Source organism: Haliotis rufescens, unplaced genomic scaffold (assembly GCF_023055435.1).
Source record: "Haliotis rufescens isolate VD_foot unplaced genomic scaffold, xgHalRufe1.0.p SCAF_2, whole genome shotgun sequence".
Taxonomy (NCBI): domain Eukaryota; kingdom Metazoa; phylum Mollusca; class Gastropoda; order Lepetellida; family Haliotidae; genus Haliotis; species Haliotis rufescens.
The window spans coordinates 36,698,879-36,712,855 of NW_025963890.1; the positions used below are offsets into that span (position 1 = coordinate 36,698,879).

General features: G+C 42.5%; 1 protein-coding gene across 1 annotated transcript; it reads right to left on the reverse strand.

Moving 5' to 3' along the window:
* Nucleotides 1–4,522: 4,522 nt before the first annotated feature.
* Nucleotides 4,523–8,786, reverse strand: LOC124111757 (nucleolar GTP-binding protein 2-like). The gene is made up of 6 exons (XM_046471559.2): nt 8,697–8,786; nt 8,010–8,105; nt 6,577–6,672; nt 5,779–6,304; nt 5,171–5,313; nt 4,523–4,677 (listed from the first exon to the last, which is right to left on the reverse strand). The coding sequence occupies exons 3-6, from the start codon at nt 6,646–6,648 to the stop codon at nt 4,594–4,596; spliced, it is 825 nt and encodes a 274-aa protein (XP_046327515.2). The 5' UTR covers nt 6,649–6,672; nt 8,010–8,105; nt 8,697–8,786; the 3' UTR covers nt 4,523–4,593.
* Between the last annotated feature and the right edge of the window lie 5,191 nt (nt 8,787–13,977).

The following is a 13,977-nucleotide window of genomic DNA, read 5'->3' on the forward strand; positions in this document are numbered from 1 at the left end:
CTAAAAGGCCAAGTAAAGTCAACATGGCAACTTTGCAGATTTTAATACTTTAGGGCATACTTACTGGCTAAAATTGAATTTGAGAAACGGAAATAGCGTAAAACAGACGATTATGAACGACAGGCGAAATCGGCATCCAAACGAAAATTTCCGCCACTGAGGGGATTCCTCTTACTGGGGTTAAAACGGGTTCTCTGTATTTGATGCTCTGGTCAATTTCAACGAGCATGACGATTGGGCCGGCGCCCGGTCTGCCTGTCTGCTCATCCATTTGATTACCGTGTCCAAAACTTATGTCACCTCAGTAACAAGACTGAAGATGCCTTCAGTTGTTTACTGGGGGGATAAATTATTCACAGGCATTTATTGTGTGGAATAGGGCCGAGGCAGCAGGTGTTTTAATGCCCTAACAGGATGTTAGTAATAAAACGCTAGTTATCGATTGTTAAGAGTTACTTTTATTATTCACAATGTCAAGTTCAAAGATCGTTTCACACATTTAACAGTGTATGCAATGTAGTTATTTTTGTGGGATTAACAGAAATAGCAGAAACTCTATATGTATGACGGCTAAGAATCACAAGATGGATAAACGCGGCAGCCAATGAAAACAGTTGTCACCTTTAGGCCACGCCCCCAAATAGTTGTGTCTTGGGAGCCGATTACTGAGCGTGTGATTTCAGCACTTTCACTTGGACATTTAAATACTTTCTACGAATATCATGAGCTTTTCCTCTCTGAAATTGACTAAATGTATCTTCTCTAGGTAAATTGATATTCGCAACAAAATCGCCATCACTTTTTGTTTACTTTATTTCCACTTTAAGACTGTCACATTCGATGTCTTTGGAATCGTTATACATGCAGCGCCATACAGGGCACAGTTGGCCCAGTCGCCTAAGGACGTGCAGAGTTGCGTCCCTTGGGCACGCCATAAATCTATGATTGTAGGTTCGAATCCTGGTTCGCCCCGATTATGTTTCTAGGTTTGTTAGCACTATACACGAGCTCGTGGGTTTCACGTCTGAGACCTGCATCACTTCGGGCTTTCCTCCCACATTAAGCTGACACGCCGCGATATAACTGGAATACTGTTAAAAGCGGCGTTAAACCCAACTCACTCACTCACTTACTTATCGCTTGGAAACAATTCACGTCCCATTAAGTACTTCATGTTGATATCGTGTTGGGCGACCTAACATTTTGTGAAACTGGTAATGACTGATGTCATTAATACTGACTTGTGTGGAGGAAGCAGTAACCGACACGCTCGTGTTGTGCTTGAAAACGCTACTGATCTGAGGCAATATAAAGTCTGTCAATAGGAAACACTAGCAACAAGGCGTGCGAAATTCCATGTATAGTGAGTGATTATGGTCTTACGCCGCTTTTAACAATATTCCAGCAGTATCACGGCGGGGGGGGGGGGGGGGGGGGTGACCAAAAGGGGCTTCATACATTGTACACAGGGTATCTATGGTGACAATGCTCCCAGGCGTATTATTATGGAATGGCGATAATCGCGATAATCGAGGCAACTTTGAGCTTGAATATTTTGTTAAGAAAAACACTTTGCAACAATGTAAGTTTGTGGCAGACAATTTCTCATTTTTCAAAAGTCTAAAGCATGATTTTTTTTTTCAAGAAATTCCTGGGACAATATTTTATTTCCATAACATCCCAGCCAACCACCCACAGAATATCAAATGGGTATGGGTATGGTTAAGACCAACCATGGTACCAGCGCCACACCACGATCAAAGAATCCTGGCACACGTCCAGACGTTATAATTTACCAAGCAACTGAAATATACAGACAGTTGTTATATTGTTAGCGTCGCCTTTTAATGTTACATTCTTCATGGGATATTGATTAAATTTAGGCCCACGCACGGTGTATCAAGAACGGGTGTATATTTTTAATGCGCAGTTAGACTATGGTGACCGTAACTTACGTTACGGCAGCGAGAAAGCGAAAACACGAGACGAGAAAGCGATAGTTACAGGCACAACGATTTCGCGTGTGCCATCGCTTTCTCGTCTCGTGTTTTCGCTTTTTCGTCTCGTGTTTTTTGCTTTCTCGTCTCGTGTTTTCGCTTTCATGTCTCGTGTTTTCGCTTCCATGTCTCGTGTTATCGATTTATTGTCTCGTGTTAATGCTTCCCCGTCTCGTGTTTTCGCTTTCTTGACTCGTGTTATCGCTTCCCCGTCTCGTGTTATCGATTTCTTGTCTCATGTTATCGCTTCCCCGTCTCGTGTTTTCGCTTTCTTGACTCGTGTTATCGCTTCCCCGTCTCTTTTTTTCGCTTTCTTGTCTCATGTTATCGCTTCCCCGTCTCGTGTTATCGCTTTCTTGTCTATTGTTATCGCTTCCCCGTCTCGTGTTATCGCTTTTTTTTCTCGTGTTACGCATCCCCGTCTCGGTTTCGCTTTCTTGTCTCATGTTATCGCTTCTCCGTCTCGTGTTATCGCTTTCTTGTCTCGTGTTATCGCTTCCCCGTCTCGTGTTATCACTTTCTTGTCTCGTGTTTTCGCTTCCCCGTCTCGTGTTATCGCTTCCCCGTCTCGTGTTATCGCTTCCCCGTCGCCTGTTATCGCTTCCCCGTCTCGTGTTATTGCTTTCTTGTCTCGTGTTATCAATTCCCCGTCTCGTGTTATCGCTTTCTTGTCTTGTGTTATCGCTTTCCTGTCTTGTGTTATCGCTTCCCCGTCACGTGTTTTCACTTTCTTGTCTCGTGTTATCGCTTCCCCGTCTCGTGTAATCGCTTCCCCGTCTCGTGTTATCGCTTTCTTGTCTATTGTTATCGCTTCCTCGTCTCGTGTTATCGCTTTTTTTTCTCGTGTTACGCATCCCCGTCTCGGTTTCGCTTTCTTGTCTCGTGTTATCGCTTCTCCGTCTCGTGTTATCGCTTTCTTGTCTCATGTTATCGCTTCCCCGTCTCGTGTTATCACTTTCTTGTCTCGTGTTTTCGCTTCCCCGTCTCGTGTTATCGCTTCCCCGTCTCCTGTTATCGCTTTCTTGTCTCCTGCTAACGCTTCCCCGTCTCGTGTTATCGCTTTCTTGTCTCGTGTTATCGCTTCCCCGTCTTGTTTTCGCTTTCTTGTCTCATGTTATCATTTTATCAGTCGTAATTGAAGTACGTTCAATGATATGGCTTCCTCTTCTCGTGTTTTCGCTTTCTCGTCTCGTACTATCGCTTTCTCGTCTCGTGCTATCGCTTCCCCGTCTCGTGTTTTCGCTTTCTCGTCTCATGCTATCGCTTTCTCGTCTCATGCTATCGCTTTCTTGTCTCATGCTATCGCTTTTTCTTCTCGTGTTTTCGCTTTCTCGTCTCGTGCTATCGCTTTCTCGTCTCATGCTATCGCTTTCTTGTCTCGTGCTATCGTTTTCTCGTCTCGTGTTCTTGCTTTCTCGTCCCGTGCTATGGCTTTGTTGTCTCGTGTTATCACTTATAGCGGCCGTAATTTAAGTCGATAATGCGAGGTCCGCTCTTTTTTAGGATCATGAATATGCGATTGCCTGCAGAATCGTTGCCTGTGAATTCAGCATGGCTGCATCAAGATATTGCTCCCCTCATTCCCCCCAGTATCCAGTGTAATTATATTGGTGCATGTTCACAGGTGTTCAGCCATACAGTGAGGCCAATATGAATATTATGAGGCCTAGATACCAGAGCCATTGTTTCTATGTAATTGGAGAGTAACCATTAACTGTTATTTTGATATACTAGTAAACAAAGTTAATAAAATCAACAAAACCATTTCCGTTATTCATGAGAAATCTCTGCTAAAAGCGAAGTCGATTGTACATTCCGACTATTTGACTTCATCATGAGCATGTGTTTATGAATCACTATCAAATATTGATGATACCAGGTATTTGCGAAAATGTGAGTGTATCCTGCTCCACCGGTGGCATCTGTCACACACACATGCAAAGGCAAGTCAATTGTTCACCTGACAAACACACAGGAATATATGGCACAAGTCAAAACAGGGATTTTCTTCGGACATTATTTTTGTCACTGATGCTCAAATTTGGAAATGTTCTCCACATGGCCAACTACAAAACATTTTGAAAGCTTCAGCCGCCTTGAATATTGTAACCTAGGTCAAACTAGTTTTGAGCACGAGTCGTATGATGCTCTTTGAAATCTTCGAAGAAAGAGCATGCTCGATTGTACCTCAAAAGTTGTGACACGTAGACACCAAAGGCTGAATCTGCTAGAATACTGCTCGAAATAACTGGAAAATTGAAATCTTCCCTCTTGTCACGAGAACCACCATAATTATATTTATTGTGTTTCCTTTATACTCAGGCCGTCATTGTCGCTGGCTGATGTTTCAGGCCGTCATTGTCGCTGGCAGATGTTTCAGGCCATCATTGTCGCTGGCTGATGTTTCAGGCCGTCATTGTCGCTGGCAGATGTTTCAGGCCGTCATTGTCGCTGGCAGATGTTTCAGGCCGTCATTGTCGCTGGCAGATGTTCCAGGCCTGTCATTCATCAACAGAACACACAAATAACAAAACCAGTTTTATTGACATACATATGGTACACCCCGCAATAATACAGGAATCTCTAGTCCTCAACTCTACCGGTAGCTACGGTTCTTTACATTGGAGTAGAAGTGAACACCGATCTTCTGTTTCCTGGAATCCCGCTCTAGACGTCGGCGCTGAAACACAAAAGTTGGTTGGTATCAGGGTTATCAAAACCTCATACAACAAAGGATCAGAACACTGAAATCGGACAAAGGCCCTGCAGCTCGAACTCATGTTAACCAACAACTCAGTCAACAACTGTAGTGCTGCAGAAAATCAGTTGTGGACAGTGCTATCAACAAGGTGACACATCCAAACCAGTACCACTTGATCTTAGCAGGATCTAAAACTAGTAAGGATATTGTCACCCATTGTGCCCCGAGGATCCCAAAAGAGGACACAGCGACATGTGAAATAGATAAACTTAGATACCATGACAGACTATTGACCTATTCTTCCCAGGAATCCCCACCAAAAGCTGATCTTGGCCTATCTGTTTCACTGTGCAGATGGAATGACCTTCACCTCAGTGGTGTGCACATGATATGACCTTGACCTCACAGTGAAGTCCACGTGGTATGACCTTGACCTCACAGTAACGGGGACATGGTATGGCTTTGACCTTACCTGTTTACTGTTCATTGGTTGCGGAGACTCCTCCTGAAGTTTTCGTTTCTTGGTTTGCTTTTTCTGTCCCCGTTTTCCAGGGTCTACCACGTCGACACAAGTCACTGCTGACGTCTCCTTCAGTTCGTAAAGACAGCCTTCCCCTTAACACAAGACACATCCTTAATATGTCATCTCAGCATTTCAGAGGACAAAACATCAGAGAGCAAGAACAGAGTGAGTGAACGAGTTTGGTTTTACACTGCTCTTAATTGTATCAGATAAAAATGTCAACTGATGCAGGCGTGTTCAATGGACATGGTAGTGACACAGATCATAATGAAGACGAATCGTAGATTCAACTCCTGGGAGCTAAGAGATGCACCTCCGCACACAACAAATTGACAGTTCATACTTAATGGCCCAGGATGACTTACAGAAGTTTTCTCCTGATTATCTTTGTAACTTTTATCTCCAAAACAACTACCTACCAGACATATCTTTGATGTCTAATGGATAGAAGGTTAACTTTCAAGATGCAAGCTGCAAATGTAACAAGCAAAGGATGCCATCAGTGGGATGGCTGAACACTCTGGTACACCCGAAGACAACATCCAACCAGTACGTACCCGTCTGAGCTGGTTTCCTGCGATCAGTACTCGTCTGTGCTGGAAGAGCTGTGACAGTCCACTTCCCGCTGGCCACACTGTTGACTTCAGACCCTGCTGGCTCCTGCCCCACTTGCTTCTTCTCCAGCTTCCCAGATTCAGATTTCATATCTTTGGATTCCCTTCGATTTGCCAATGATCTCTGTGTCTTCTTCCTGCCAGCTGCCCTCACATTGTCCTTGGCAGCATGAGAGGAGGACTTGTCCAGAACTGTACAAGATTCCTCACTTGATTGATTCTGTTCTCCTTTAGTCTCATCCACTGCCACATCTTCATCACTGTCCTCCCCAGCACTGTCTTCTCCAACACTGCCCTCCCCTTCACTGTCCTCCTCCTCTGCACTGCTCCCACCATCCTCCTGAATGTTGGCACCACAGGGATCCTCTTTAAGATCCTGCATCACCTTCGGCTGCTTCTTCCTACTGGCCTTCCCCTTGACCTCTGGTGTAGGTGTTGGTGTGTCTGTTGTCTCAGCTCTGCTGTGATCCTGGAACATGAAGTGAGCATCACATAATCACAGTATACAAATGTAGAGTTTTCTATTTCTGCTAATTTAAACCTACACATGATGTATGACAAACAAGAAAGAAAGAGCAAATTTATATACTTTCTATGTTTTACTTCTTATTCTTCTGATAACAAATTGAAAACTCAAAGAAGTAAGACAATTTAAATTGGAAGAAATTAAAAGAATTTTAATGTATATTTTGTCATACTCCTAATAAAAAAAAGAACATTCACCAACAGCCTTGACTTTACCTGTGACTCTGGTGGCCGGACGAAGTATGGGATCTTGCCTCGCTGCCAGTCGTTGAGGATCATTTTGGACATGGAGCTGACACCTGGCTCCGCACCCTGCAACACCCGCACCATTTGACAAACTCAAAACACAGCGCAGGACAGTATGATGCTGTGTGTGAGGTATACACATGCAACGTGTTTAAGATGATGTTCAGGATACATGGTCTAAAGTAATTACAGCAGAGCAATATATCCGCATTCAGCTGACCTCCTCTTTGTCTGCCCGTTGTTTGTTTGTTTGTTTAACACTGCCCTCAGCATTCCAGACAACACAGTGATTGACATCATGAGCATGATCTTTGCAACTGGAATACCATGACATGCATCAACCAAATAAAAGAGCCTGACAACTTGATCCCACTAGTAGCTCTTATGGCAAGCATGGGTTGCTGAAGATGTATTCTAACCCGGATCTTCACGGGTTGTTTTGGCCATTGTATTCATGTCAGTTTGACATTAAGCAACCTGCATGTATCTAAACATCTAGGCATGTTAGGACAGTAGTATTAGCCAACGCAATTTTGTCCAGAATTAAAGGTACCCTTAGACATGCTTGTTTGTTTGTTTGTTTAATGCCACATTCTGCAATATTCCAATCATACGACGTCACCCTAAAAATAATCTGGCCTGGACTTGGTTGAGACGCCCAACGCTAACACCGTATTCGTGGGTGCGTGATTCCTGTGCACCCTTTCGAGTTGAGTTGATTGGTTCAACTGTGTCATATGGCCCTGTGACGCAGGGGTAGCATTATGCAGATGGCTGTTGCTATGAATGCTCGTTCCATCCGTGACAAACAGGTCTGGTTGTTGATGAAATATAGTGATAGCTAAATGACAGATTTTTTATTCATGTACCGATTGTCTTTAAAGGTAATATCCAGTTATGTATGACTGTTTAATAATCTCATACCAACTTTGACTGGAGTAGGTCCGATAGTTTTTCAGATATTGTAGATAACGTCGGTACCTTAAATTACCTTACAGACTATAGATGTAAGGCCACTTTGAACAGTAAACAAGTTATATCATGGTGTGTCAGCTTAATGTGGGAGGAAAGCCCGAAGTTTTGTTAACCACTTCGGTGAAACCCACAAGCACGGGTATGTTGCTGAAAAACCTTGAAATATATTCAGGGCGAATTAGGATACGAGCCCATGATCATAGTTTTCTGGTGTGCCTAAGGGACACAACTCTGAACAGCGAATTGCAGCTTCAGACAACTGGACCACCCATGCCCCCTGGCCTAGTGTAAAGGTATACTGCGGGCTAGTAGAATTCGGAGTTCCAGGCTTTTGAATGGGTGTCAGTATTATATATATATTCCGGCTTGTAGACTCTCAGGCCTTATTTCTTTCCCTGGTAAGTACACACAGATACCTAGGCACTGACCTTCAGCAGGCCATCCTGACTTGCGTGCTATCTGTTCGATGAAGTCCTCAGGCTCCGCATGTAGTCCTCAGGATTCCGGATGTTCTCTACACGAACCTAGGGTGAAGAGGTCATATCAAAACAGGGCAGGTGTTACTAGCTTCAGTTACACTAGGACAGGTGTAGGCACCTAGCTTCAGTCATACTAGGACAGGTGAAGGGATCTAGCTTCAGTCACACTAGGACAGGTGTAAGCACCTAGCTTCAGTCTCACTAGGACAGGTGTCGGCACCTAGCTTCAGTCATACTAGGACAGGTGTAGGCACCTAGCTTCAGTCACACTAGGACATGTGTAGGGACCTAGCTTCAATCATACAAGGACAGGTGTAGGCACCACGCTTCAGTCACACTAGGACATGTGTAGGGACCTAGCTTCAGTCACACTAGTACAGGTGTAGGCACCTAGCTTCAGTCACACAAGGACAGGTGTAGGCACCTAGCTTCAGTCACACTAGGACAGATGTAGGCACCTAGCTTCAGTCACACTAGGACAGGTGTAGGCACCTAGCTTCAGTCACACAAGGACAGGTGTAGGCACCTTGCTTCAGTCACACAAGGACATGTGTAGGCACCCAGCTTCAGTCACACAAGGACAGGTGTACAAGGACAGGACAGTCATGCTTCTTATAGCATTATATGGGGACTCACCTCTAATTGAACTTCTTGTTGTGTAATCGAGGCTGACGTTTTCTCTTCTCCAGTCTTACAAAACAACCATACCACTGCTATAGCAACAACATCTAGTGCCCAAATTTTAATAGGACGACTATTCAATATTTGAATTATGCATTAGTTTCACCTTCCTCGCTAACGCACCCTTTCTACCAGCGGCGATTTTTCTGGGGTTCTTAGTAACTCTGGCTTGTGATTTCGCAATCGCTGGTATTTCCTCATTCACTTGTTGTGATTGTACAATTGCTGGTATTTCCTCGTTCACTTGTTGTTGCATCTCCACAATCTGTGGTGTCACTTGAGTCTCCATTATTATTAAGTGGGCACGTATGTTTAAATTGACAATTCCTAGCCGTTATTAAAGTGGTGGTCACCGGAGCCGATGAATGGGTCTTTCTCGAGAGATTCGCATAAATACGGGCGATGTTCTGCCGGGATAGGGAGAAACGTACTAGCTACGACTGTGTATAGTTGTGACATAGACGACCCTATTGTTTTAGTCATGGTAGCTCCCAGTCTAGACTCGTTAGGCACGTACAGTTTTTTAATTTCTTATCAATTTTTTCTATGGTATAATTTTCCCCCAAATATTGGGAACATTTTCCACTGGCTACCAAAGCAGCGAGTCTTTCTCTATGTTTATCTACATGTTCTGTATGTTGATCAGGTTCTTTGAGCATTTGTTCGATGAGTTCGTCACATTCCATAATGTAATACCTAAGGAGATATTTAAGTCTAACATAATAAAATATGGCATATCCAATACAGCCCATAATAATAAACTTTTGCGAAAGAATGAGGATTTCAAGCCACATTATTGCATAATAATAACCGCTAATGTTCAATTTATCGAATTTTTTGCTATTTTTGCTATATTTTTTGCTATTTTTGCTTAGCAGTTCCTATATTTGCTATAATTTTGCTCAGCAGTTGCTATATTTTTGCTAAGCAATTGCATAAGCAGCTGGTTGATCAGTTTTTAATACGAGTTTACAATGCTACATTGAAGCTAACAGTTTTCTGACTTTATCTCCTTTCATGGTGTTGTAACCATCTCCCAGACGACCTTTCTTTTGTAGTAAGACCACTCAGCAGGTTTTACAGTTGCTCCTCAGGTTTTACAATTGCAATTGTAAAACCTGAGGAGCAATTGTAAAACCTGGGGAGCAATTGTAAAACTTGTCATTTCTGCAGAATTTTCATCAATTAACTTAGTTTGAGTAAGGAAAATATCGTCATCTTCAGACATACTCTCTTGTGAACAGTCAATGCCATGCGGTACGATGCACGCGGTTCTTTCTGCACGTACAGCCCTCTTTTGCATGTGCAGTCCACGCAGCGGCCCGCGATAACAACTGTTATAAAGCGTGTCTCGTTATACCGCGCATATTTGCGACCCGTATACCGCGTAAATATAAGCTCCAAAAATGACATAGATTAATGGATAGCGGTTTATAAGTTGGACAAACCATTCCACCTCAGGAATGGTATGATTGTATAACCGGGTAGGCACAGAAAAGCCGAGGACGCGTAGCCTCCCCGGTTATACAATCATACCATTCCTTCGGTGTCATGGTTTCTCCATTACTTTCACGTAGACATTCCTCGAATGAATCTCGGTCTTTGCAATGAAACAGGGCTACCCATTTGGTCTGCTCTCTGAGATCTTTCAGGACAGTGTTGTATTTTTGAGTAAGTACCCAAAGGCTTTGCTGAGTATGCCGTCCGGAGAATGCTAAATATGAAAGCATATCTTTCTTTTTGGTGAATTCTTTACTCACACATACTCATAAACAGTCTTGTAAACGATCGCCCGGATCAACTTTGTACACCCCGTCGTCATTCATTACCTACTCTCGATAGTATGTTTTATTAATGCTTATAGTTGGGCACAGAATGATAATATGATCGAAAACGTTCCGATAATGACTTTCTAAAATATATAGAATAAAAGCTGTTTTTCCACAACCCTTTGCCCGCAGATGATAGTGCAGTGCAGTTCTTTAGGTAAAAGATTATCAATAGATCGCTTGCACGCATCGTCCATTCTGTATATTAAGTTGCGCAGCCATAATCACATATAAATATAAGTTTAATTTACCAGCCGATTCTGGAGCTTCGTTATCTGTATAGTGACACCCTCGCTGGCATTTTCTATTTTCTGCCCACTACCATGTAGTTGGTCATCGTCCGTTGTTCGCATGTCGAGCCATAGCGCATTCTTCGTGGTGAGGTATTCACCCAACGATACATCCCTTAGAGACAGATCTTTCGCGACCGTGTTATCTTCTGGGCTTCGTTTTATATAAGGGAGTTGTTTAATCTCATCCCATTGTTGATACGCTAGCATTCCTTGACTATATAGTTGATTAGGAACGCCCTCTATAGTCAATTCTACTTTGTAATCTCGGGATTGTAGAACTTCTCGGTATTTCTTTTAAATGCATTGGAGGGGTCCTCAAAAAACATTAAAATACCCTTCAACAATCTCGTGGGGATGTTTAGATTGATATTCCACGTTGTATCTTTTTTGCTCCTTATGATCTTTCGGTGTCGAAGCACGCGATCGTACAAAATAGCTAAACGTCCAGTATACTGGTTACGAATTTGTCTGGCTAATTCAGGATTTGTTATCATATCATACTCCAGTGAGATATTTTCAAAAGAATAACTAGCATCTTCAGCAGCTCTGAATACTCTACCATAGTCATTAAAAGTGAGTTCGTATTCTAACCTATCGCCTAGGGATGCTTGATAAAAGGGCATGTGACTATCTAGTAATTCAAAGTCTAGCCAAATATAGAATCGGTTACCTAATGCGCTGGCAACAGCGAAATCTTTTACGAGGGTATTATCACCATTATCATCACCCACACGCAGTCTCAATGTGTTCCGATTACAAATACCTTGGTACTGTAAGTTTTCCTGCTCTTTATCCGTTCTCCAGAGATCCATGTAACAATAGTATACATCGCTATCGTCAATACTCAAAACCTCATTACCACTAATTTTAACGTGATTTTCTTAATGATAGCACAACGTATGTTCCGAACATGCTCCCTGTTAACTTCGGCAGAAGTTAAACCAATCATAAATGCTAGTTGGACAGTTCCCAGAACTAACACATCGTGTGCGCCGAGATTAGGAAAGCAAACCAGAAGCGTTTGATTCTGATCAATAGTACTCGGGTTATTAGTTATAGTTACAGACTGGCGAATTGCTTTGACCCCTAATGGATCTTGAAGTCTACGTTGTGGGTTTAATTTGCGTCCGTATTGCGAAGACAGTGTTGTATTGAAATTATGTAACCTTATGTTTAATATAAAAATGGATGATTTTAATCTAGATAACATAACTCATACTGGTACAATCGAAGAGGGTACTGATGAAACCAGCTTAAATATAACAATGAACTTTTGAAACCAGCCGTTAATGATTATTATGATGCCTTAAAAGAAAGCCTAGTTTGTCGTGACTATTCAAAGTTTACGATAGATAGTAAAGGAATGTTGTGACTGAGTGGCTCTCTGGATATTGATCTTATGAATTCTTGTACTCGTAAGCCCTTAGCCTTGTCTACGAAAGCCAGTAAACATGGCATCAACATTGTTCGTAATGAATTAGGTTTTGTAAACTACTCACGAGAAAAACTTTCTGCAAAGACTACTAAGGTTCTTCAGACTGTGCGTGATGAATTCAGTAACATAGATAATTTGGAAGAAAGCTCGAAGCTGGCTCTGAGAAATCTTGGATACCTACTACGATAATTCCACGGTCAGTGTACCATCCTCGGAGTATTAGGGGTCTTGAAAAGGCAATGCAAACAATGCAGGGAGAACTCATCAATAATATAGCCAAGCTATCCGAACTCCACAAGCATATAGCTTATGAGAAAACAAAACTTGAACAGGCAGGTGATGAATTTAGTAGACGCCACATTGCAGAAAGATTGCTTAGCTTAGATGACAAAAGATCGGCCCGCCTGGAGGCTTCTTCCAGTAAAAGAAAGGCACTTTGTTCACAAATCAGTCGAGTTCGAGAAACTATCGATCAAGTCCCCAACGATGACACTACACTAGCCGATAAAATTAAAACATTGTTCAGAGAACAGGGGATAACCATTGCCAGTATTTTAAATGCATTGGGAATTATTATATCGACTTTGACTCTCGCGTTAACCGGTGGCAGTGGACCACCCACACACCCCAAACCCCCTAGTGATAAAAATGGTGTAAAAGAGTGGATAAAAAAGCATTTAAAAGCATTAGGTTCAGCACTGGGAAAGCTCGCTGGGAAAGCCGCGGCTGCACTTCCCGGTATAATAGGGAGTATAGTTTCCTGGCTCTTGAATTTATTAGCAAAGACCACCACTTGGCTTAGTCAAAACTTGTCGGCACTGATCGTAGCAATTGCAGGGCTGTTGTATGTATCCGCTAAAGACTATTTATCTAAATCAGTTCATTAAGAACTATTTAACCAAATCATGAGTAAACCACCTGCGACTCCACCAACTATAAGCGCTGTCTTTTCATCGATTTGTTGTTGATGTTTAGCTGCAATATCTGGTTGTGCATTAGTAGATGGTTGTGAAACATGTGGTGGCTGTGGCTAGACTATTCCCATTTCGTCTGTGTTTGTTTGCGTTATTAAAACGGTGTTAATATCTGAATTTAAACCTGGTTCTTGTTGATCGGTAGCAATAACAATTTTATTATTATAGCCTATCACTTGACCGATCTTAAGTTCCATATTACTCGGAGCCATGTATAATCCTGGTGCATAAACGTAGTCTTCTTTGGATTGAGCGTACCTTGATAACGTTTTATAGAAGATGGTATGTCAACTGGTGAGTTAATAGTATCCTCCACATTTACGACAAACTGTTTTTGCGCATCGAGCGCCGTCCCAGAACCAATAATGGACGTTCGTGTTTGCGAATGTTTACCAAGAATTGCCCATACATAAGTTTTTATTGATTCATAAACTCTTACAACTCCTGGGTTAGTAAAATTGTTTTCTGTTTTATCATTAAGAAATTCATTCCAAGCATTTCCAGGTGGTTGCTCAAGCTTTTGGACGGTGACAGCAACACCACGCTTAAAGTTCATACGATCATCTCTCCACTCGTTACTTGAGAGAGCAAAGCTCGGAAGAAGCCGACCCCTTTTCAGTAAATTATTGCTGACTTCTGTAACAGAGTGTGTACCAGCGTATGGAATACCTAAACCATGGTTAACTCCACTCAGATGCCAATCTT